The 24408-nt window shown below is 37.6% G+C and overlaps 1 protein-coding gene across 2 annotated transcripts in view; it reads right to left on the bottom strand.

Moving 5' to 3' along the window:
• LOC149266377 (mediator of RNA polymerase II transcription subunit) overlaps nt 1-24408 on the bottom strand; it is a 182406-nt gene that overhangs the window by 30628 nt on the left and 127370 nt on the right. For both annotated transcript variants that reach the window (XM_089430482.1, XM_089430486.1), the window contains exons 4-5: nt 7540-7599; nt 7326-7394 (exon numbers count right to left, since the gene is read on the bottom strand). In XM_089430482.1, coding sequence (XP_089286608.1) covers nt 7326-7394; nt 7540-7599 — 129 coding nt within the window. The remainder of the gene's footprint in view (nt 1-7325; nt 7395-7539; nt 7600-24408) is intronic.

Consider the following 24408-nt stretch of genomic DNA (forward strand, 5'->3'; position numbering starts at 1 on the left):
GGGGACCATTCCCCTCATTTAGCAAATCCACAGGTTTGGAACAACCCGAGGGGTTTGAGATTCATGATCAGGAATCTCATGTATGCAGGTGGAAGAAAGTCCTCTATGGCTTAACACCCCAGGCGTAGTATGAGAGGATTGATAGCTATCTAATGACGTTGAGATTCACTAGAAGTGAAGCCGATCCAAACCATTGCTTGAAGGTTGTGGATGATAGAGATTCACTAGGAGTGAAGCCGATCCAAACCATTGCTTGAAGGTTGTGGATGATAGAGCTCTCATACCGGCACCTTCAAAGGACAACCTCTTTCTGATAGGTGCAGACCCTCTCATTTGCAAAAGTAAGAGGGTGTTGCATTCCGGATTTGTAATGGTAAACTGCAAGCTCGTGACTACCTTGAGGATCTTAACTTTCTGAAGTTATGTGGTAGTAATGTCGAACCTGATTTGGGAAATGCCTCTGAGTTTCATAAACTCATTCGCATTGATGTTCTTGGTGAACTTCCGTCCTGACATATGTTTTGCAATTCGCATGATGAGCTCGTATATGGTTGAGCCTTACTGGATTGGTGCCAAGAATCTTTTGAGATATCTTTGGGGCACAATCTCTCATGGATTGAGATACACTGTCGGAAATGTGAAGCTGCATGATTATTCAAATGCTGACTAGGCAGACAATGTGGAGGATCGCAAGAGCACTTATGAGTGTTGGTTCTCTTTGGGTTCTGCTTCGATATCTTGGATGAGCAAGAAGCAGAAGTCGGTTGCTATAAGCACAACTGAGACCGTATACATAGCTACAAGTATAACCTCGTGTGAAGCTGCGTGGTTGCGGAAGCTCTTCAGTGAGTTGTTTGACACATGATGGATACCACCGTGATCTTCTGTGTCAACCAAAAGGGGATTCGATTATTGAGGAATCTCGTATTCTATGATTGCTCCAGCATATAGACATCAGATACTACCTTATCTGGGATATGGTACATCGATGAGCAAGAAGGCTCCATCGCATTGCAATTGATGTGCAAGTCGCAAACATTCTGTCAAATCCCCAAGGAAAGGTCAAATTTGTGACTTTCCGAGAACAACTTGGAGTCATTGAGAGACCCTCTTGTGAGGGTCTTGCATGATGCATGCATTAAGCTCTAGGAGCTCCGGGGGCTTGGGGTACTTCTTGGAGCAACAAGCGACCATAGTGCGACTCACCCTCCCCTAATGGTGCGTTGTGTACAGGGTGAATGGTTCAACCTTCCCCTGTGATACCCCGTGGCAACTTATGGACATGATGAGTGATTCTCCTGTCGAGGCATCCTACCCATGCAGTCTAGGACTCATGGAAAGTACCTCTCATCTGGCCAATGAGTAGGGAAATGGTAGTAGTACTATCGATGAACGCATCGTTGTATCTACCGTACTCCCTATGTTAAGATGACCTCCGTTGATCTGGGATCAATGAAACTGATTTGGGAAATGAAACTGATCTGGGATCAGTATGAGTAGTTTGAGACACTCTCTTGTGATATTGATCTGGGATCAATGAAACTGATCTGGGATCAGTATGAGAGGTTTGAGACACTCTCTTGTGATATTGATCTGGGATCAATGAAACTGACTTCAGGTCAGTAAGAGTGATATAGCTCACTCTCTTTTGGTACTGATGATCAGTAAGACTGGTATGACACTCTCTTCATATGGGACTAACTTCGGGTCAATAAAGAATGGTATGAGACATTCTCGATCAATTCTTCTTCTTCATGGTTCTGCAGAGCAGAGCAATGTAGGGCACTGATGGAAGAGATAGTACAGTCTGGCAGATGGATCAGCAGATGGAGTTCTCCCTAGTTGAGAGGGAGTGTTAAAATTCGCAACCAGGGCCAAACTCCATGTGGTTCATCTTATTTATGGCAGCTGATATTTTTCTTGGAATCCTCTCATCGAGAGGTGTAGGATTGATCTAAAGATCATCCGATTCTGATAAGTATTCATGGAGTTATGAATTTATTTGTGTTATAAGACAATTCGTCAAGGTCGGCCAGCAACCAAATAACCCCCATGTGTGCTCAACGTTTTAGTATAAAAGGAGGTGACTTGATAGTCATTTCTACACACACTTTCACTATTGATTTCTCTCCACTTGTTCTGGGTTTTAGTGGAAGAGAAATCTAGGAGAGGAAGCTCTAAATGCAGAAGATAACAAGCCCTAGCATGAGACCTAGACGTAGTCAAGAAGGAGCACTACACGCTGCCCTATACGCTGGTCTCTACAAGCCCTAGACACAGTCAAGAGGGAGGCCTATCACTTCTTCTATACACTGCCTAAAGGAGCCTAGTTTCAGTCCAAGAATGGAGATATAACACGGTGGAGGAGGCCCTACTCACTGCCCTTATACGTAGGTCTAATCTGCCCTAGCTGCAGGTTTGTCCAGCCCTAGCCTTAGGTCTGTCCAAGCCCTAGCCGCAGGTCTGTCCAAGCCCTAGCCACAGGTCTATTCAGGTGACCAGATTGTTGGAAGGATGGCCGAGAGGGCAGGCTACTAGGCCAAGTAAAGGAGGAGCATAACGCTGGAATTTGAGTGACTGTGGGCATGTTGAGGAGGCCGAAAGCTACAGCAAGCTAGGCCGCAGGCCATAGCAAGTTGTTGGAAGTATTGTAGGGCAGCGTTGAGGTGGACAGACCCTCAAGAGAACAACGTGACATGGAGGAGCCTCTCCTCGGTTGGTCGCAGCACTAGCGGGCTAGTATTGCTTACTAACAGTGGGACAGCAGTGGCAAACATGGTGCTGCAAGGGACAACAGCATGGTAAAGAGGACAGCAAGGACATGATGCTTGTTGGAGCATGGTGCTGGAAGGGACAGCAGCATGGTAAATAGGACAGCAAGGACATGGTGCTTGTTGGAGCATGGTACTTGGGACAGCAAGCTATGACATGGTACAGCAATGTTACAATGGGACAGCAGCAACAGCAAGGTGCAGATAATGCAATCATGGTGGAGCATGGTAGATGGGACAGCAAGGACATGGTGCTTGCATGGGACAGCAAGCAATCATGTTGCAGCAGTATGAACAGCATTGTGATAAGGGGCAGCATGATGCTACAGCACAATGATGGGCATCATGACAAAGTGAAGTGTAGCATGTTGTGTGCATCACTTGCTAGTATAGTACAGTGATATTAAATGCTACAATGAGATGCATCATGATGGGCACAGTAAGGTACAGGGTGAGGCAGCACTGGTAAGTGCAACAAGATGTTGCAATACCAGAAGGTGCAGCAGTATGATGTGTGTAGCATGGTAATGAGGTCCAACATAGTGATGTTGGGTGCAGCACGATGCAGCACAGTGAGGTGCAGCATGATGATGAGGTGCAGCACAATGATAAGTGATGGAGTCACCTTGGAGAATCAGTTGAAGCAGCATGTCTTCAACTGAGTTCAGCTACCTCATGTATCATCTTCTTAGAGATGATATATGCTATTATAAGTCAAAGTGTTGACTTTTGTTGTAAATGTACTATCTCTCTCTCTCTCTCTCTCTACTGAACTATTGAAGAAATATAAGAAGAATTGATCCAGGGTTTCCCCACATTGGGGTTTGTCCCTGGCTAGCGCCACATATTGTGTCCTCTTGTCTTGGCTTGTCTTTTGTGATTTATGTTTATGTTCTATCTACAATTTACTATTATGTTGATGTGATTGCTAATTTGGAAAAGATATTGAGCTAACTGTGAAAATTGAAAGAAATTGCTCTAAGCATAGAACATACCTAAAATTAACAATATCTTTGTGGCACAGTGCGAATTGGAGACCTTGTTGTAGAGCTTCTATGGACAAAATCGCTGACATTTGTCTTGGATCTTGTGGAAGTTTGACTTGGCTCTTGGTGGAGGTCATCTTGCTAGTTAGTTGACTTTGATGTATCTCTTGTTGCATTGATTCTCTAACGAAAAGGTTGGTTGGGTTTTTCCCCCATGGTGGGTTTTCCTAGGGTAAAATCTTTTTGTCTTTTTTTGCATTGCGATTTCTATTGTTCTAGTGTTTCTAAGGTTGAATTTCTATATGTGTAATTATGATATATTGAAAGGGTTAAATAATCATCTATATCATTGGAAGTAATTATCACGTTTTAAAAATACGTACTTGTATCTATTGTACTGGAAAATTCAACATTCCGAAAGTGCATTTGGCAATATTTACATAAAAATGATTTTTGTTTTAGTACAATTAGAACTTGTTCCATGTGTTATAGATGTTTGCTCCTTTCATAGTAGCCTGGAAAGTTGTTGGAGCATTAGTTAAACCAAAAGGCATTATTTTAAACTTGTAGTGACCTTCATGAGTTTGGACGACGATTTTCGCAGTGTCCTCTAATCTTACTCTAATTTGGTAACATCCCGATCTCAAGTCTAATTTTGAAAAATATCTGGCTCCATGAAGTTCATTCAACATTTTGTCTATGAAGGGAATAGGGAACTTGTTCTTAATTGTTATCATGTTCAGTCTTCTGTAATCTATGCATAATCTCAATGATCCGCCTTTCTTCAAAACTAGAATCACAAATTCATAGGAGCAGTGTAAGGGCTTCTACTTTTTGTAATGATACCACATTTTAAGAGGTCTTGGAATATTCTTTCAATTTCAGTTTTTTGATGATGTGGATATCTATATGGGTTAATGCTGATAGGGTTTGACCTGGCCTTGACTTTGATTATGAGCTCAATTTCCCTTTCAAGAGGCATCTGTAGAGGAAGATCTTGGAACACCTTCTTGCATTTTTTAATTCATTCTTGAATCTTGGTTTGTTCATCACTGACTACTTCTGAGGACAATAATTCCATCTGATGACATTGGATCATATAGGCAGGTGCTCCTTTCCAAATTAAGTTTACCATCTGCTGAGAAGTTACAATTTGATTATGGGTGTTGTAAAATGTAACTAGGTTCAGTCTTCATAATGACATGTAATTGTGACTTTTGTAAATGATGTAATGAAGAAAATAAAATTATTATTGTAAGCCTTGCTTCATGGGTTTCATGAGCAAGTGATTTTATTTTAGATGGCTCCCATTGAGAGCCTTAGGATTTGTCAAAGAGTCAATGTCATGTCAAATGTAATCTAGTAAAATAGCCCTCCAACGACTAGCACACAGTCCTCTTCCTATGTCGGCCTCAAGATGAATAAAGGAACTCATGTCGGCTCACTCAAGAAGACACACCTATTCGAAGTATCATGTCGGCTTATTAATATGCACCAACAACTATAAATAGAAACCTTGGCCCAGTCCACAGAGACAAAATTTCGGTCATATCTCTCTGAAGTTTTCAGTGGCAACAGAAGTTCAGACTTCGCATATCTCTGAGAATTCACAAGAACAGAAGTTCGGATTATCCTCTGCATTCGGATGGGCAGTCACAGTATATAGTTCGGATGATAGTGCAGAAGAAAGTTCGAGGAAGGTACAACAACGAAGAAGTGAGGAGTTGATCTCAGTCAACAGAATTTAGATCTCTCTCTCTGTATTTCGGATGGGCAGTGACACATGAGATAACAGTTTGGAATAACAAAGTGTTGAAGGGAAATCAGATCCCTCTAAAGAGGCAACAAAGCTCGGATCACAGTGACAGTAATCTATGAAGTGGATATAATCACAGTATAGATGTTACCTTACAGTACCTCTGTCTCGGTGTTATATCAAGTGTAGTAAGGTATTTTTGATGACATGACAGTTCGTTGTCATGAGAAGAGATGATCTCAGTTTATGCTATGAAGAAGGTCGAAGTGGAAGAGAAGACGAGAAGATGGAAAAAGGACGTGTGTCTTGGTCTTGGAGAGGCTACTAGGTCAAGGGTCTTGGTCTTGGTATTCGTCAATTGGAATCTCTATAAAAAGAATTTGTGCAGGTTTTCCTCTCAAAGAGAGAGGTTTTGGCCCTAGCTCATAGCCTACATGCTGTGTCTCTTATGTTTATGCATTGGTTATTGTTTGATGAAGAAGAACACTAATAATCTAACATGAAGAAGATCCTAATCTAAACAAGTAAAATGCATACACAAACAGTCACCAATGGAAGTAAAATCGCCTAATGCTAATGCCCTAGATTTCCCAACATGATATCAGATCTAAGGTGCTGAAGTCAAAGGAAGGGCATCTAATCAAAGAGACATTCAAGGATCGAGTTTCAAGAAAGGCATCAAAGCAAGTCGAAGGTTATCAAAGCAAAAGATCAAGACCTACATCAAAGAATCAAACCCTTGATCGAAGAAGCAGTCTACAACAACAAAAGTTTTGGATCCTATTGTCATCATCAAAAGACCACATATCAAGACAGTCAAGAAATTATTTTATGGACTTTAAGATGAAGATGTTTCAACAAGGCCACAAATTTGATTCTTCATCCAAGAGTGGTGTCTTGCTACCTTATTATTGACAGAAACTACCACCAAATCTGATACTACATTTTCTTCTTTTCTGGAGTCATGTCAGTATAGGTTGAATATGTTCTTAAATCTAAAAAATGAAATAAGTTTCTAATCCTATAAAGTTTGGAATATGCTGACAATACTGCTCTTAATTTATTTAAAACCTTTCTACATGTTCAATTATCATGGTTGCATAACTCTTTTCATTCAACACTTAATTCTTTATTCCAGTTTGCCAAATCATTACTCTGCCTCTAGATAAGCTAGAACTATGCTACCTAAAAATTGCCTCGAGATGTCAGGCCCAATCCTACAAGTAAATATTGACTAGCTTTAATCTTCAATGATGATCAACTTTGAACTCTGGGGTTCATGATCAATGATGATCATGTTTATCTCAGAACTCTTGTGACAAGGTTCGTGGCCTCACTCTAAGGGAAAGATGTTACAAAACAGAAATGAAAAAATAGGCCAATGGGGGCAGGATAGTAATAAGAGAAAATATTTATACTACATATGCTTTCCATTAATATACACAGTAAAATTTATGGAGTGCCTCATCTCAAAATTCAAATGATTTATTCTGCTTGGAGGTGGAAATATTGATCAAACTATAAAAGTTTGTCCCTTATGAACCATTGCTGTTAATAACCACTATGACAAGGTAGAATTTAGATTAAATTTCAATGAACTGAGTTGACTGACAACCGAAAATGTGTTGCATGGGGCAAAGCATAGCCTTGACACAATTCATATCCTTCCCATTGAAATGGATGAAATTCAAAAACAAATAGTTTAAATCACTCCAGAAGAAAATTCTCAAATTAGGTTTTATCTGCACTAATTTCTTTCAGTCTCGCAAAATTTCCTCCTACATGATCCAATAAAATGCATAAACGAATTACCAGTAAGAGATCCAATGATGAGTTTGGGCGAACACGAAGAAAATGTTGCAATGCCTTCTCTGCATATTTCTGTATCGATACAAGTAGACAAGATATATCCATTTAATCAAATTTTCATGGATATCAGTAATTGTGAATGCTTGATGTTAAAGTAGTATGTGGTGACTCCTCATAAATAAGTTTCAAAACTCAGAAAACTAATGTCATTCCATACCGAAACCTGTAGGAATACATGATAAACTGAGAAGCCCCTTGCATGAATATAGTTTCCCACCTAAACAAAAAACATTAAGAAAGATTACAACCTCTCCAAGAATAGACTAACTGGACATTTGATCAGAAACAACTTTCAAAACCTAATGAATAAATTACTGAACCACAGGTATATGAAATCCATCTTTACGGCTCAAGACAATTTCAAAATGCAGTCAAGATATAATGCAAATTAACTTAGTTGACTAACTGCTGAGAGCCAGCCCAGTTTGAGAATAATTAACTAAATCATGAAGTCCAGGTCAAATCATTCTTTCACATACAGATTGATGTAGGAGTTATAGCAGTCTTTTATTCAAGCCAACAGATGTTGCAAAGACACTGATACAAAACTAGCACCTAAGGTGGAAAGTTCCTGTTATCACACAAACCCTCACTTCTTGAGATATAGTCCTAACGCTCAAACAAGGCTTTAGTGTAACTATAAAAGGAGGCCACTATCAGCTCACCAAACCTCCTATGCACTTTCGGCTGGCTCTTCTTTGGCTTAGAGGGGGTTTCCCTATAATAAGATTGCTGAAATTTTAGGCCATGGGTTCTAAGGTGATATGAAGAATAAACTCCAAAAAAGCATACTTTTATGAATTGAGTAAAATAAAGTGGATGGAAGGATCAGAGACTGGTGTCTTTCCATCGGGAAAATGGAGTCAAGTCAAGGTTCAATGGAAGATTTGTCATATTAAAGAAAAGAAGAATAATATGGCTGCAAATAGAAAACCTTTTGTTGCTGTCCCAAAATTCAGAAATTTATCAAGAGAGACCACTAGTGAAGATAGACTCCCATGGTTAAGAAAATTGTATCTATCAAGAATTAATTCCAAGTGTGCACACCCAATACAGATAGACATGCATCAATATAGAACATCTCAAAGCTAAACACAATAGAAGAAGAATGATCTTACCCCATTCACAACCATGACACAAGAAGATTTCATCCACATGAGATAGCAGCATAGCATAAAGATTTAGAAGACTTCCATATCCATTAAGCAACTTGCTTATCCTCCAAATACATCCAAAAGATATTCAATTAAGCTCCAAGGGATCTTTTCCCCAATCCAACCATAACAAATAATGAAGATAGCAAACCTTTACATAGATTTGAGCTCCATCTTCATCTACAATAAAATATAAATTGTTTTTCTATATCCACTAATCTCTCCAAGGAATAACAATAAAAATCCCTTTCAACACCCTCTTTACTAACAGTAGCAATGAGTTTTTGAGATCCATATTTTCCTCCAAGATACAATAAAATATCCAAAAAAAGCAACACTAATGCTCTCAAGTAATGAACTCCATGACACAAGTCAACAATAATAGAATAAGGGAGCTGGTTGTGCAACAACCTCCAAAATTAGCGTGTGAGGTCTCCAAGTAAAACGTCCCATCAATGGACCAAGAAAGAATGTACAAAAACTAGTCCAAATGGAAAACATGGCTCCTTAACTCCTCCATATGTATGGACAACTGTGATGAATCCTAACAATGGGATGTCCTCAAAGTAAGTAGAAGGCCAAGTAGACAAGTGGACACCCTCATCTCAACAATAATGCTTGATAAGGCTTGCAAGGAGCCCTCGAGACTGAGATGACCTCCCCATATAATAATAAATTCAAACTCGAAAGTAGCGTGTAAGAGAAGCAATAAAATATGATAGTCAACTTCTTGATTACCTCCAATACAAGTCACTCCAACACATATGTGCAACATCCATAGCACGTGTGGACCAAGTAGGTGGCTTGTCCCTCCTAGAATAGAATGCAAAGGAGGTCTCCAAGGTGTAACACCATCTAATCATGTGCCAATACTTGGATCTCCAAATGTGAGGGGTCAAACCACCAAGTAAACTCATCAATCCAAATGCAAGATGCCAACAAACCTAGAAAATTTGACAACTCTGTTCTAGCAATAAACAATTATATAAGCGATGAAACAACATACATGCATGCTAAAGTAAATGAATGCTTTATCCTAAAAGGTTGACATCCACAAGCTAGCTCCAACTCTCAAAGCAATGACACAACTCTCAACACAATGTCACGACCCTTGAGGTATGCTACAATGCCCAATGCAAGGCTACAATAGCCAAGGCAATGCCACAACTCGCATGTAATGTGCCTACACCCAAGTCAAAAGATTGCTCCAAAATTGTAATGCGTATCAGTCGACCTCCAAATTTTTAGATAGTGTAACTCGAACAGGTGTTCTAGTCTTAAGAGGTGTCAATGTGGCCAAAAGAATTAGTTATCACCAAGCCCAGTTTAATTTTTCTAAGTGAAAATGTCTTAATTGGATTATTAACCAGTTTTTAATTATTTTCCTAAGTCTAACTTAGGGAAAATGGTTAATTAATTAGTATTAATTGAGAAAAGTCGATTTCTCTCTAGTGACTTTTAGAAAAGTCACTTGATGGAGTCAAGATGATCTTAACCATCAATCAAGATTAGATCTTAGTCGTTGATTGCTCAACAAGAGATTACAAGAGGAAGTTGATGAGCATCTTGGAGATCATTCAATTGAGCAAGGGCGCAATGATAGCGCGAGACACTAGCAAAGGGTTTCAACAATGACTGAGCGAGAAGCATTTCCGGAAAATTTCTTCATCAATTCTCTTCCACTTTCTGAGATCCAAAGGAGGAGAGATTGCCAGTGCGATTTGATTGCAGGAGATCGAGTTATTCATCTGGTGCATAGGGGTTGCATGGAGGGTCGAGTATCCATAGTTCGCACGTGTGGGAGAGAGACCATTCTTGGGGTCGAATTCTTCCAAAGAAGGTCGAGAGGTCAGGCCAATTTGTTTGTCGAAGGAGGTCGTATCTCCTTCAATAGACGTCGCACATGTGAGGTTGTACACTTTCCCAGGAGGCAAATAATTTCTCAAAGGGAGGCTGAATTATCTTGCAGAGGGAGGTCGAGATCCTTCCAACGTTTTTCATGTGCTGGTAGTCAAAGAAAATTATTTGTCAAAGCTATGTCAATTAACAACAAGTAGTTGTAGTAATTTTCAATTAAAGATTTGTTGAAGAATAATAAAACCCTCATCTGGAGAACTAGTTTTCCCCACATTGGGGTTTTTCCAAGGACAATTTGTCCAAAAATCTCAGTGTTTATTTTTATGTGTGTGCTTTCTCAGTTTTCGTGGTTTATTAATTGGTGAATTTTGCATGTGTTTTTATTCAGTATTTGCAGTAAATAAATTTATTGGGACAAATAATCTGTAAAAGATGGGGGAATAATTACCAAATTAATTGCAATTGAAATTTCACACAAATATAACCCATGAAGTCAACAATGGGAGAATGCTCAAGTCTATCCATGCATCAAAATCACTTAACAAGCAAAGAAACTCAAGTAGAAGACCTCCATCAAGATGAATCATGTCAAGCCATCCTCAAAGCATTAGGATGCTCCATCACAAGCTCAAAAGGTCTAAATGAGTCAACTAGCCATTGTGAGGGGCTAGGATTACATCGAAAATAGATGTAAACAAAATATCGCAACATGATTCCTTTAACAACACTGCATATGCCCTAATTATAAGCATATAACCATCAAAGCATGTCTATAAATAAATACCACATTAACTATTATTCCCCTCGCACAAGCACACATTCTTGCAAGACAAATCACTACAACTGTCCAGAGATTCCTTTAAAGGAAACTAACACATCAATTATGATCTTTGTGCATGCAAATTACATAAACTTTATCGAAAGAACTAGCCCTTCAACTATTACTTTTGGTGCATGCAAATATGTAAAGAAATATAACACCACAGATGTTGTTCATATGCATATACTTTCCAAAAGAATATTCCCAAAAGAAAGCTTAACACAATAGAGCATGCAAATACATGTTTCCTTTTCGAGGAAATCTAGCACAATAGGGCATGCAAAAACATGTTTTCTTTTCTAGAAAACTAATGCAATAAAGCATACAGATACATGTATTCTTTTCAAAAAGATTAAACCACCACTAATATATATATTCTAAAGAAACCAACACATTACTATGATTTTTGTACATGTAAATTCATCTTCCTTCTCAAAAGAATCTTTTCCAATGTAGGCTAACATAACATGCTATCATTTCCCGCATGCAAATGTATATTCTTTCCAAAAGAAAGCTAACACAAATCTTGCATGCATATACATGATCTTATTCCAAAAGAAACTAACATAATAGTTATGATAGCATAAAAAATAATCACATATAATTTTTCTAAAGAAATATAGCTCAATAGTTCTTCTATCCATGCAAAGGACATATCTTTATAACACAATGACTATTCTTTGTGCATGTAAGAGCTTATCATAATAGCCTTTCTTTAATGTATGCAACACATATTTTTTCTCTAGAATTCTACCATCATTAGCTATTCTTTTCATGTAAACAAATACATAATTTTTTTCAAAAGGAAGTTAATATAATAGTTAATGTCTCTATGCATAAAGATTCTTATTCTTTTTCACAATAGTTATAGTCTTCTATGCATAAAGAGATTTACCACAATCAACTAATCTTTGAGTATGTAAATACACGTTTCTTTTTCCAGAGATCTAGGAAAATAGTTATTCTTTGGTTGTGCAAGGTTCACATGTAACCCTTTTCAAGGAAAATGACTTAGATAATTTAATTCTCTTCCACACAAAAGCCATGAAAACTTTTCAAGAAAATAAATATATTTAACCTAGGCTCATGCACACAAGAACCGTGGAAGCTTTCCAATAATTTTAACACAATTTAAAACATGCAAACACATGTTTTCTTTTCCAAGGGAAGCTAACTAAATATTGCATGCAAAAACATATTTATTTCTCAAGAAATACAACAACCATACTTTTGTGCAAATATATACACATATTCTTTCCAAGAACACTAACCCATTAGCTATCATTTTCATGCATGCAAGAACACATATTTCCTTTTCAATAACTAATTTATTTCTTCATGTGCATGCAAAATCAAATATAATAGAGATATTATTCTTATGCACATAAGCACATATTCTCTTTAAGAGTCTAATGTTTCTCTTTAGGAATCTAATGCATAGGCATCATGTGAATACCTCCAATAATCTTTTAAATGAAACAACTTAGTTTCTTTGTCTTTTCATAAACAAAGTTTACATGCATTTCTTTTCATGGATCCTTAATATTCTTGTAAGCACAGTTCATGTAATCTTTTCAAGAACTCAATGTAATCTTTTCAAGAACTCAAATACATAGTAGTTATTTTTCTTGCATGTAAACTTATATTTTTCTTTTTTTTCAAGAAATTGACACAATACTATTATTTTTGCATGCAAATTTAGCATAATAGATATAAATCTAATGCATGTGCAAATTATTTTCTAAAAGAACTCTAATATAATAGATATTAGCCCACGGGGCCTTGGATTGACGGTGAATGGGTGCGTTGTTAACGCACTCCTTGCAATAGGTCACCGGTTCAAATCCCCCGTGGGTACTTAGGTTAGTCTTAACTAGAAAAAAAATATAATAGATATTAAATCTATTAATCTCATGCATATGCAAATTCTTTTCTAAGAGAAATCTAATATAATAGATATTAAATCTATTAATCTCATGCATATGCAAATTCTTTTCTAACAGACTAACATAGTACCTATTATTTTGTGCATACACATTCTTTCCAGACAAACTAAACACACTTTCTTTTTCTTCTAGGAATTAACAAAATAAATACTTATTCTTTTCAATAAATGATCTTGGTTACTTATCTTTTCAACGTGTCTTCTTCTCTTAACACAGACTTCAGCACAATGACTCATTGCCACCGCCACCAGTTACATATATCACAAAGCCATCATTAACGTCTCCACTGCCAAATCTTCACTCCATAGAGATACAGTTCCTTGCTTTCAAAGAGATACAGCTCGTTTATTAGCATACCTTCCTCAAAATTTCCTTGCTTTTAAAGAAATGAAAATCGAACCTCCAAGAGGACATAACTGTGAGCAAGCAAACATAAGTGAAAGTGAATTTAGTTTTGAAACAAATTCTTGAATGGTTAATTATATAATATACAAGTAATATTTTTATTAATTCCACATGTAATTTCGTGGTTTTCGGGGTATTACATTCTCCCCCCCTTAAAGAGAACACCATCCTCAATGTTCATCTCTCGCTGGAACTTTAACTTTTACACATAATATAACAATCTAACAACCAAAAGGGGATCCTTCCCCTTCAAAATGAATGACTTTCATTTCCAAGAAATACCATTAAATAAAACAATAATGTTTTATCAATATGCATAATCATTTACAACTGCAAAAATATGCAAGTTCTACTTTCCATCACTTAACCATTATTCAAATTCATAGAAACAAAACAAAATCTCTATACCAACTTACCATTACTTACCAATTACTCTGAGAAGTCATGGTCACTTTTACGCAAGCACTTTAAGAATGGTTTGATAGCCCATCAACACTCCATGGAAAGCACCCTAAAATGTATGACTAACAAATCCAACATAATCACTTTAGTCACAACATTTTCAATCAAATGAAATACATTTAACTACCAATCAACTATGCAATGTCAAGTGATATTTTTACCACAGTACTTCCACAAGTACTCAGAGAGCACCAACCCTCTAATCATCAAAATGATAAATCACTGCACCACGTGCACATTGTCTTAGCTCCCACTAAAGACATCCACACAATACTTCTAAAAGTACTCAAAGAGCACCTAGCTCTTTAATCATTGAAATGATCATTAATTGTATCAAGTGCAAATTGTCTTAGCCCCTGCTAAAGACATTCACACAATTGGTAATACAATAAAGGGTTGGTGTTGAGTACTTGTGGAATTATTGTGGTTATAATATCATTTGACATTGCATAAAAAGTTAATGATTGAAAATGTTGTGACTAATGTAACTATGTTGAATTTGTTGATCATATATTATAGGGAGCTTGCCACAGAGACTGTGAAACCACCTGCAATTGGAATTATTGCGTAAGGTATTCACCAGTTAATTAGTAAGTTGGTATAGAGATTTTGTTTTTATCCCTAAAACAATTGAATAATGGCTAAGTGATGGAAAGTAGAAATTGTTTATTTTTGCAGTTGTAAATGCTTATGACTATTGATAAAAACATTATTGTTTCATTTAATGGTATTTCTTGGAAATGAAAGTCGTTCATTTTGAAGGGGAAGGATTCCCTTTTGGTTGTTAGATTGTTATATTATGTGTAAAAGTTAAAGTTCCAACAAGAGATGAACACCAAGGACGATGTTCTCTTTGAGGGGGGATTATGTAATACCCTGAGAACCACATAATTACACGTGGAATTAATAAAAATATTATTAATATATTATATAATTAACCATTCAAGAATTCATTCCAAAACTAAATTCACTTTCAGTTATGTTTCCTTGCTCACAATTGCGTCCTCTTAGAGGCTCGATTTTCATTTCTTGAAAGCAGGGAAATTTGGAGGAAGGTATGCTAATAAACAAAGCTCTCTCTCTCACCGTATTCGTTGAACTATACCTCTACGAAGTGAAGATTCGGCAATGGAGACGTTAATGATGGATTTGTGATATATGTAACTGGCAGTGGTGGCAATGAGTCAATGTGTTAGCTTCCCTTGGAAAAGAAAACGTGTTTGCATGTTTTAAATTGTGTTAAAATCCTTGGAAAGTGTCCATGGTTCTTGTGTGCATGAGCCTAGGTTAAATATATTTATTTTCTTGAAAAGGTCTGTTGTGCATTTCTTTGAAAGCTTTCATGGCTTCTATGTGGAAAATAAATAAATAATCTATGTCATTTTCTTGAGAAAAATTACACATGAACCTTGCACATAAAAAGATAAAGAATCCATGATAGCTTATTTAAGTAGAATCCTTATGAACCCTGCACATACAAGAAAAGAAGTCATGATATTTCTTGAAAGGAATGTGTGTGAATTTACACATAAAAAGATAACAAAACTATGTTATTTTAATTGGAAAAGATTGCATGGAATTAATGTGTAGAAAGCTAGAAGAAAATATGCGCATGAAGGAATGACTATTGTCTTAGACATCTTGAAAAGAAATAGTGTCTTTATGCACAGGAAAACTATAGCTATTGTGAAAAAAAATAAGAATCTTTATGCATAGAGAAATTAACTGTTATATTAACTTCTTTTGAAAAAGAAGTATGTATTTGTTTTATTGAAAAGAATAGCTAATTCTAGAGAAAGAAATATGTGTTGCATATATTAAAGAAGGGCTATTATGATAAGCTCTCGCACGCACAAAGAACAGTGATTATGTTATAGAGATATGTTCTTTGCATGGATAGAAGAACTATTGAGTTGTATTTCTTTAGAAAAATTATATGTGATTTATTTTTTAGTTTATTTTGGAATAAGATCATGTATATGCATGCACGATTTGTATTAGCTTTCATTTGTAAGGAATATACATTTGCATGCGGGAAATGATAGCATGTTGTGTTAGCTTACATTGGAAAAGATTCTTTGGGAAAGAAGATGAATTTAGATGCACAAAAATCATAGTAATGTGTGTTGAAGAAAGTGTAATTAGGTTCGATCTTCATGACATTGTAATTATGATTTTTGTAAAGTGAAATTATTATTCATTGTTGCATGGGTTTCATGAGCAAAAGGTATATTTATTTAGTGGCTCCCATTGAGAGCCTTAGGATGTCAAAGAGTCAATGTCATGTGTAATGAAAAGTCTAAACAACCCTCCAAGACAAGCACAATCCTCCAAGGCAAGCACAAGAAGAATTATGCAAGCTAAACGATGAAGAAGATAGTCATGTCGGCCTCAAAGCATATATAAATGACAAGTCGACCCAAAAATAAAGTCACAACGGTTCACTGTGACATGTCGGCTTACTTTTGGAGACTAACCACTTTATATACCCCGTCAAGGTCTGCACAGAACAAAGACATAGAACTCGAACTTGTCTGAGGTTTTCGGAGGTCTGTTACAGGACCTTGGATGACACAGTGAGTACAGGATCTCGGACAAGAAGGGTTGTCATTTCGGATGGGTACAGGACTGTCATTTCGGATGGGTACAGACTAGCATCTTTGTATTTCAGATAGGTATAGACCAACATCTTTGTATATTTCAGAAGGGTACTTCAGAAGGAGAAAACACAGTCATGGTCTCAGTATATTTGAAGATCTCTCAATAACATACTCTCAGCATATCTCTATCTCTGTGTTCATGTCTTGGATCACTGTCTCGGCTTAATTATGATCCAACATTGATATACTCTTGACATAACTAGACACAATGGCAACCATGTAATTAAGGTCATGGTCATGATGAAGATCCAGATGAAGACAAGATGATGATCTCAGTGAGAGTGCAGGCTATGATATCGGTGAAGATATATCTATGGATGTAGCAGTAATAAACTAAGTATAGAAGGAGATATGGTGCAACAGTCATGCTCTAATGAATATCTTAGTGAAGGAAGCATGAATGATGATCTCGGTGAAGCAGTAATGACGATGATGATCTCAACAACAAGAAGAGGATCGGTGTCTTGGTCTTCGTCAAGGTCATGATGAAGATCTAGATGAAGACAAGTTGATGATCTCAGTGAGAATGCAGGCTATGATCTCAATGAAGGTATATCTATGGATGTAGCAGTAATAAACTAAGTACAGATGCAGATATGGTGCAACAATCGTGCTCTAATGAATATCTCAGTGAAGGAAGCATGAATGATGATCTCTGTGAAGCAGTAATGACGATGATGATCTCAACAGCAAGAAGAGGATTAGTGTCTAGGTCTTGGAGTGGCCTAGTAGGTCAAGGGTCATGGTCATGGTATTCGTCAATTGGAATCTCTATAAGAAGAATTTTGTGTGGGTTTTCCTCTCCAAGAGGGAGAGGTTTTGGCCTTGGTAGAATGCCAACATCTTGTGTTCTTGTCTCTTTGTTTTGGTGGCTATTTGATGAACTAAAGAAGACACACTCTAATAATAATAAGTGAAGATTGGTATAAGAAGAAAATTTGAAAACACCTCACAAATAGTTATCGTGCTAAGAAGAATCTCATTAACTACATTAGCCCTAGATTCTTCAACACGGAATCAGAGCTATGGTGTTGAAGTCAAAGGAAGGACAACAAAAAGAGACCTTCAAGGATCAACTTCAAGAAGGGCATCAAAGCAAGTTGAAAGGCTTTGACAAAATTGAAGGATCATTCCACAACCACAGTCTACCTCAATAAGGGGTTTTGTCTATGCAATCAAGGAGAATCTGCAACAGCAAGATCTTTTGTCTCCACGGCCATCATCAAAAGACCACCAAGACTCTCATCAAGATATCTACAAAGCAATGAAGCTCAAAGGACCTCAAAATCGAAGACTACATATTTCGAAGAAGGTCGAAGTCCAAGAAGCAGTCTTGATCTAAACTACTAAAGAAGGCAAATTGAAGGCAATAAGGTAGGAACATCTTCAAAGGATCGTCTCCTTGCCCTAGAGGAAGATCATCCGAGGAAGCAACAAATCATCCTCATCAAAAGGAGCAACATTTTCTATTGAGGAAAGGCTCTCTCATTTGTAAGAAGGTCATCCAAGAAGAAGCTCTAATATATCTTCTTCAACCATCATCAAAGCAATCAAGGTGAAGATTTCATCTTCACATGACAAGTAAGTATCTTTTCATTCTATAATCAACTTTCGTTAAATGACTTCATGATTGCAAGAAGATCTATACGTTGGATGGGTCATCAGGATTCCTTGCATGAAGGAGGATGGACATAATCCTCTAAGTAGTTGAAGTCATTGAACATATCAAAAGGGCTCCTCTGAATTCATGGAAAGGGATACTTATGAAAGATCCCCTCATATAGCAACATTGGAGACATCAAAGAAATGTACATGATAAACTCGTTCTCTAAAGGTGCAATGAAGAAGGTCACATAAAATCTGATCTACATGAAAGTAAAGGTATCAAAGGATGTAGGATATCTCCAAAAGGTCTCACCTACAAAATCTAGGAAAGAAATCATCATTGTTCTAACTGATAGACAAGGTAACAAATGTCCATGAACAAGTTACCTCATTCAACAATTTGTGGTCTCTATGCTAGATAGAGAAAGACAAGTTTATGGCAAAAGTGTTGAAGGTTAAGGGTTCTCAAACAAGACAGAACAATGTTATGGAAAGATTATAAAAAGAAGGCTCATATCACCGGAAAGATGGAGGAAGCTGAAGAAAGGGACAAACGAAAGAGGCACTAACATATCTCTACTATGATTGAGATGGTATCCCTCACAAAAAGGTCCTATCATAAACTCCTATATATTTAGTTACAGATATGACCATGATAATAAGATGCATCATGGCATCATGGAAGCATTAGAAACAAGAGCTCGGGACATCACCATGCGAATCATGAGGGACAAAATCCATGGCAGACAAACATGAAGGATATAGCTCTTGGGAACCTCATTGGACATTGAAAAAAGGATGGACTCATCTAGGACAAGGATCATCATACAAAAAGGAAACATATGCCAAATGGGGATATATAAGATCCTCAAGATTCTCTAAAGGAATCCTCTCAGAGGGTTCACTCATCTAGAAAGGAAGCAAGTGTTTCGCCAGGAAATCCAACTTATGGAATTCATGAGATGATTGTGTGATGACATGAGAAATGAAGCAGATCAAGGGATTGAAGATCTTTTCAATCAAGGAAGTTGTTGGAAGAAGCCTAGATGTCCTAAAGGTAAAGAGGTATGTATGCGTGTGTTTAATATTATAATGCCATGTCGTATGGTTGCAGGTAACATGGATCATTACTTCTATCTTGAGAAGCATGATCAAGAGAAAAAGGATCTCCTCTAAAAATCAAATAATCTTTCGTGGCACAACCATTTCATCAGTGTTATCATCAACCTCATCATGCTTATTACATCAGCGAGCATCTTCACCAAGTTGAAGATTGTGTACCTGCACAACTTAAATAGCAAGTACAACCAAATCTATAGAAGCATGATGTTAGCCATATCATAATCACAGAAGCATTTCATATTTATGCATATCAGATACCCAAACTCAATTACAAACAAGAGACATATACTCTTCAACATCTTGCTAGGGACTTTGTTATACACCCTAGACTACTTCATAACAACATTCATTCCATCTAAGGTTTCAATGTGTCTTCCAAAGGTATGACATACCTTACTACAACATATAGAAAACCCTAGAAACACTTCAAACAATTATAGATCTACAAAGCATCTAACAACCTTTCAAAATACATATGTTAGACTTCTCACTAGGGATTTATACAAATCCTAGACTTCATACAAAAGAATTAATCAAAGTCAATCACGGCTTAGTCATTAACCTGACCAATTACCACTAGATTTTCAATCAACCATCAATCATTCATTAACATGACCAACTACCACTAGGGTTAGTTGCAAACCCTAGATTTCAGAGCAATCATCAACCTCAACCAAAAATTCAAATTTCAACAATCTTTCACAAATCTCAAATTATCATATAGTCATCATATATCAGAGATTTCTATTTCGACTAAGGTTTAACTCCAAAACCCTAGAATTCCAATTTCACAATCTCGGCAATCTTACATAGAGCTCAAAATCATCATATTTCAGAGATTTTACTTTCACTAAGGTTCGACTCCAAAACCCCAGAACTCTATTTCAACAATCATTAAATACATAGATCTCAGATTGTTACAGGCTTTAGACAATCTCACTACTAGGATTTAACTGCAAAAACCTAGATTTTCATTTTCCAACAATCATTTAAATCAGTGTTGATAATATCGGCGATATTTGAAAATATCGCAATATCGTCGAGTAAATAGTTTACATTATGAAAATATCACGATATTTTCAAAATATCGTGATATTTTGAGAATATCGGATAATATCACCATATTTTGAAAATATCAGCTAAATATCACCATATTGTGAAAATATCGGCTATTTTTAAAAATCTGAGGAAAAAAATTGATTTTTTATGTTTGCCGATATTTTCCGATAAGATGTTTTCAGGACCTGTTGGACACCTAATCCTAAAGGGTTAGTGTGGAAGCCGAAAAGACTAAGCAGTCCAAGAGACCTTGGGATCTGAAACCCAAGAGTCAGATATTGTACTATAAATGTAAATCAATTGTTAATAAAAATTGCATTGCATGATTTATCCTTCATATCTTTTGTGCTGTCCATGTGTGTTTAACATGGTATCGGAGCCGCTTGTTTTTCTGTGGCCTGTTATGTGCATGTCAGTCCTGCACCTCTGCCCATAATTCTGTGTCTGAGCTGCTCATACCTGAGCGCTGCCTCTGTCATGCGTTTTTTACCTGAGCGTTGATGAATGCATAGAGGCGTTGTTACTGGTGCCTGACATGGTGACAGTGAATGGTATTAAACGCTGCCCTCTCTCACGCTGCTGACCTGATTCGAAACGCTCCATTTAAAAGCGCTGCTCCACCTGCATTTAATACGCTGCCTCTGGCCTGAATACGCTGCCTGACACACCTCTGCTCCTCTGCTCCCTGGCGCACCAGCGCTGCATACGCTCTCTGCTCTCTGTCCTGACATAAAATCCATATAATGTAGAAACGGTTGAGGACGGGCACCACTGTTGACAGAATGGCACTCGTAGCTGTTGCCATGCTCTGTGCGCGATGCCTCCATTCTACTGTTCCGCCCGTCTGTATGTTACAGCAAAAGCCGGGAAGGCTTTTTGGCTTTTTGTAGGTAGCCGTTGATGATGCCTGTGCCTCCACGCTCTAGCCCCTCCATCTATTTAAATACTTTCATTCCCAATTCCGATTATCCATGGAGGTATATTATCTTACATAGTGGTGCATTTTAAACTGATACATGTGTTTAAACTGTTTGTGACTTCAAAGACTATGTATGGTGCGTTTGAGATCATGCTGTCCGTGGCCTGAGATTTTGCTGTGGCGTGGCGTTTGAGATTTTGTTGTCCGTGGCCTGTATGGAGAATTCGCTGCCCTGGTGCGCTGTCGGTTATAGTGTGAAGTCGAAGAGCCTCCGTAAAGAGTGAAGGAAAGCCTGTGCATTAATCCTGGGACGTCAGTGCAGCGTGGAACATCGTGGAATTGGTGTGAGGTTTGCAAAAGAGTCTTTGCTGTGTGAGGAGCCGAATCCAAGGATAAACTGCCAATTTTCGTCGTTGTTACCTTTAACCTTTTGTCCGCTGCGTTATAGAAATATATATCTGTAGACCGATGCCGAGGTTTTGTATTATTGTATTAAAACCAATGCCATAGAATTATGTATTGAAGACCGATGCCGAGTCATAGAGTTATATGCCGAGGTTTATATAAATTGTATTGATAAACTGTAATGAAGTATTGCTTCTTCCAAGATTCAAAATGTGGCCCTGTTTTACCAATATCCGACTTACCACTTCATCGTTTGAAACAAATCCTCATAAACATACTCATTTTGACTTTATTTTTGGACGAGGTTTGATTATGGCTTCAGAGATTTATTAACCGCATAGTTGAAGAGTTTTAAAGTTGCGTGTTCGTGCTGGTTGCTGCATTGCTCAAATACTGGTGATATATGTGAGTTGGAGCGTTGGTATATGTTGGGTTATATGACCATGGTATGTGCTGGTGTATGATTTAATGTGCATCCGTTGGAATGAAGTCTCCTGTACTGTGCATAACTATTTGGATTGAGATTGGCTTCGTTTTGATGCACTGAGTACATTCGACTATACCCAAGATTGTGTGTTGAAGTTGGAAAGTGCGATGGAATGTTGAGCCATCCTAGCCTCTCTTGAAACTTGTGCATTGGTGTGTTGTTCAAAATCTGTGCGCTGGTCCTTTTATTAAGTGCTGGTTTCTCTTCTTAGAACCAATCCCCTATGCATTTTGTTGAACGATGATATTTTCTCTATGGTTAATTTCTGTTACGATGTATTGTTAAACGTCGTGTGGTATATGTGGTATGAATGCTGGTCATTTCTGTTGGGATCCGAGAGTGAAGTACTGACTGTGTATACTTTCCAGAGCTGCGTTGAAGACCAATGCCTGAAGTTTATATAAACTGTAATAAAGACTGCGTTTTATTGTAAAATGCGACTGCGTTTTTATTGTAATGAAGACTGCGTTTTTATGACTGCGCTCTATTAATGAAGACTGCACTCATTGATTCCTCTGAAGCCTGAAGCGTTGATACGTTTCTGGTGACTGTGCTTTTGGTATTGAAGACTGAAGATTGCTTTTGGTTCTGTCAAATTTACAATCTTACCAGCTACCAAACGAGTCTAGAAAGGTGTGGAGACAGGAAATGCTCAGCGGGATTCCAGGTCAATGCTCGGACCTGCAAATGCCAACGGCCTTATCAGGGAAGACTAATGTTCAGAGCTCCCACATTTTCAGATTTAAACAATAAAACGACATTCGACGGGCTGGTGGAAACTCTTGGGTTCAATCTGTCTGTGGACGTGTATCTGTTCTCCCTCCATTGTGCGAGCTTTTTGAAAATCTTCAGCCACGTCTTCTTCGAGGGACTTTTTGTACCGAATATGATATGCTTGCCTCACCATCAATAGTTCAGCCGAAGATCGAGCACTGGAAATTTCTAAAAGCAATATATTCTTTCCATTCCACTTCTTTATTGCATCATGAGATATGACCGCATCACGTTCAGCTGGATCTTGTACCCAAAGGAATACAGCTTTCTCAAAGTCACTTGAAAACTCAGATTCCAATCGCTTCAAGAGATCCTCTTCATACAGTTGAAAATAACGTTGACGGATTACTTTGCGCTGCAGTTCTGTGTCCTAATATTTGTATGATTGACTTCTCATTTGTGCCCCACTCTTCAAAAGCCTTCCTTAGGCGTTCAGAGTCTTCAGATGGGGTCGGTATTGGAACTGGCACTGTAATTGTTGACATCTTATCGACAAATCAGATACCTCGCACAATATCTTCAGCAATGCAGGTCGACCAACTTTACCAAAATGTAATTTAAACTGAAATCAAACTTCCTCGTCTCATTGGATGTGTGGCTGTATATATATTGAAGACACTCCATATTTATTTCTTTGTCTTGGAGCTGAATACGTTGCATATATTATCACTGTGGTGTTTTCTCTGTAATGATGGAGCTTCTTTGATGTTATAACACTTATCTACAGCCACTGTTCTTCCTAACATTTGCTGGTATTTGCGGATTTTTTATTATTTAGCAGCTTACATTTTTCTGTGGGATTTGGAGATTTTTAAGGTGTAGAAAAATGGCTAAGCTTGAAAGAATATTAGAATTATTGAGAACTCTAATCATGTCCACTGCTAACAGCACAGTCAAAATTAACAAAGCCTCTCTTTCAGACATTCAAACATGTCTGCAATATGCACAAGAAAAGATAGAGTTTTTGCAGCTTGAATCACAGCTACAGCAGGAAGAATTACAGCAGTGGAGTCATCATTCTGAACCTGTTTCTGTTCAGAACAATGAAGCAGACTCCCATAAACAGCAAGTCAATATTGTTCAAGTTCATTCAGATTCAGTACCCAATAAAGCAGCAAGTGTACATGCAGATGCAGAAACTCAATCTGCACTTCCCAAGCCCATCATCAGACCTTGGGAACAGCTTGTCCACAACAAGCACAGAACTGGTCTTGGATATGACAAGGACTTGTCCTTTCATATTCCAGACTATGCCAAGCCCATTCAGTTTCAGAGTGCTGGATTCATTTATGACAGTTCACCTGCTCCTCATGACAGTTCAGCTTCAGCTGTTCCAGACTCTGCCCCTCTT

This window comes from Pinus tabuliformis, chromosome 6 (assembly GCF_031772625.1).
Source record: "Pinus tabuliformis cultivar Carrire ecotype Pingquan chromosome 6, CPIR1, whole genome shotgun sequence".
NCBI classification, from domain to species: Eukaryota; Viridiplantae; Streptophyta; class Pinopsida; order Pinales; family Pinaceae; genus Pinus; species Pinus tabuliformis.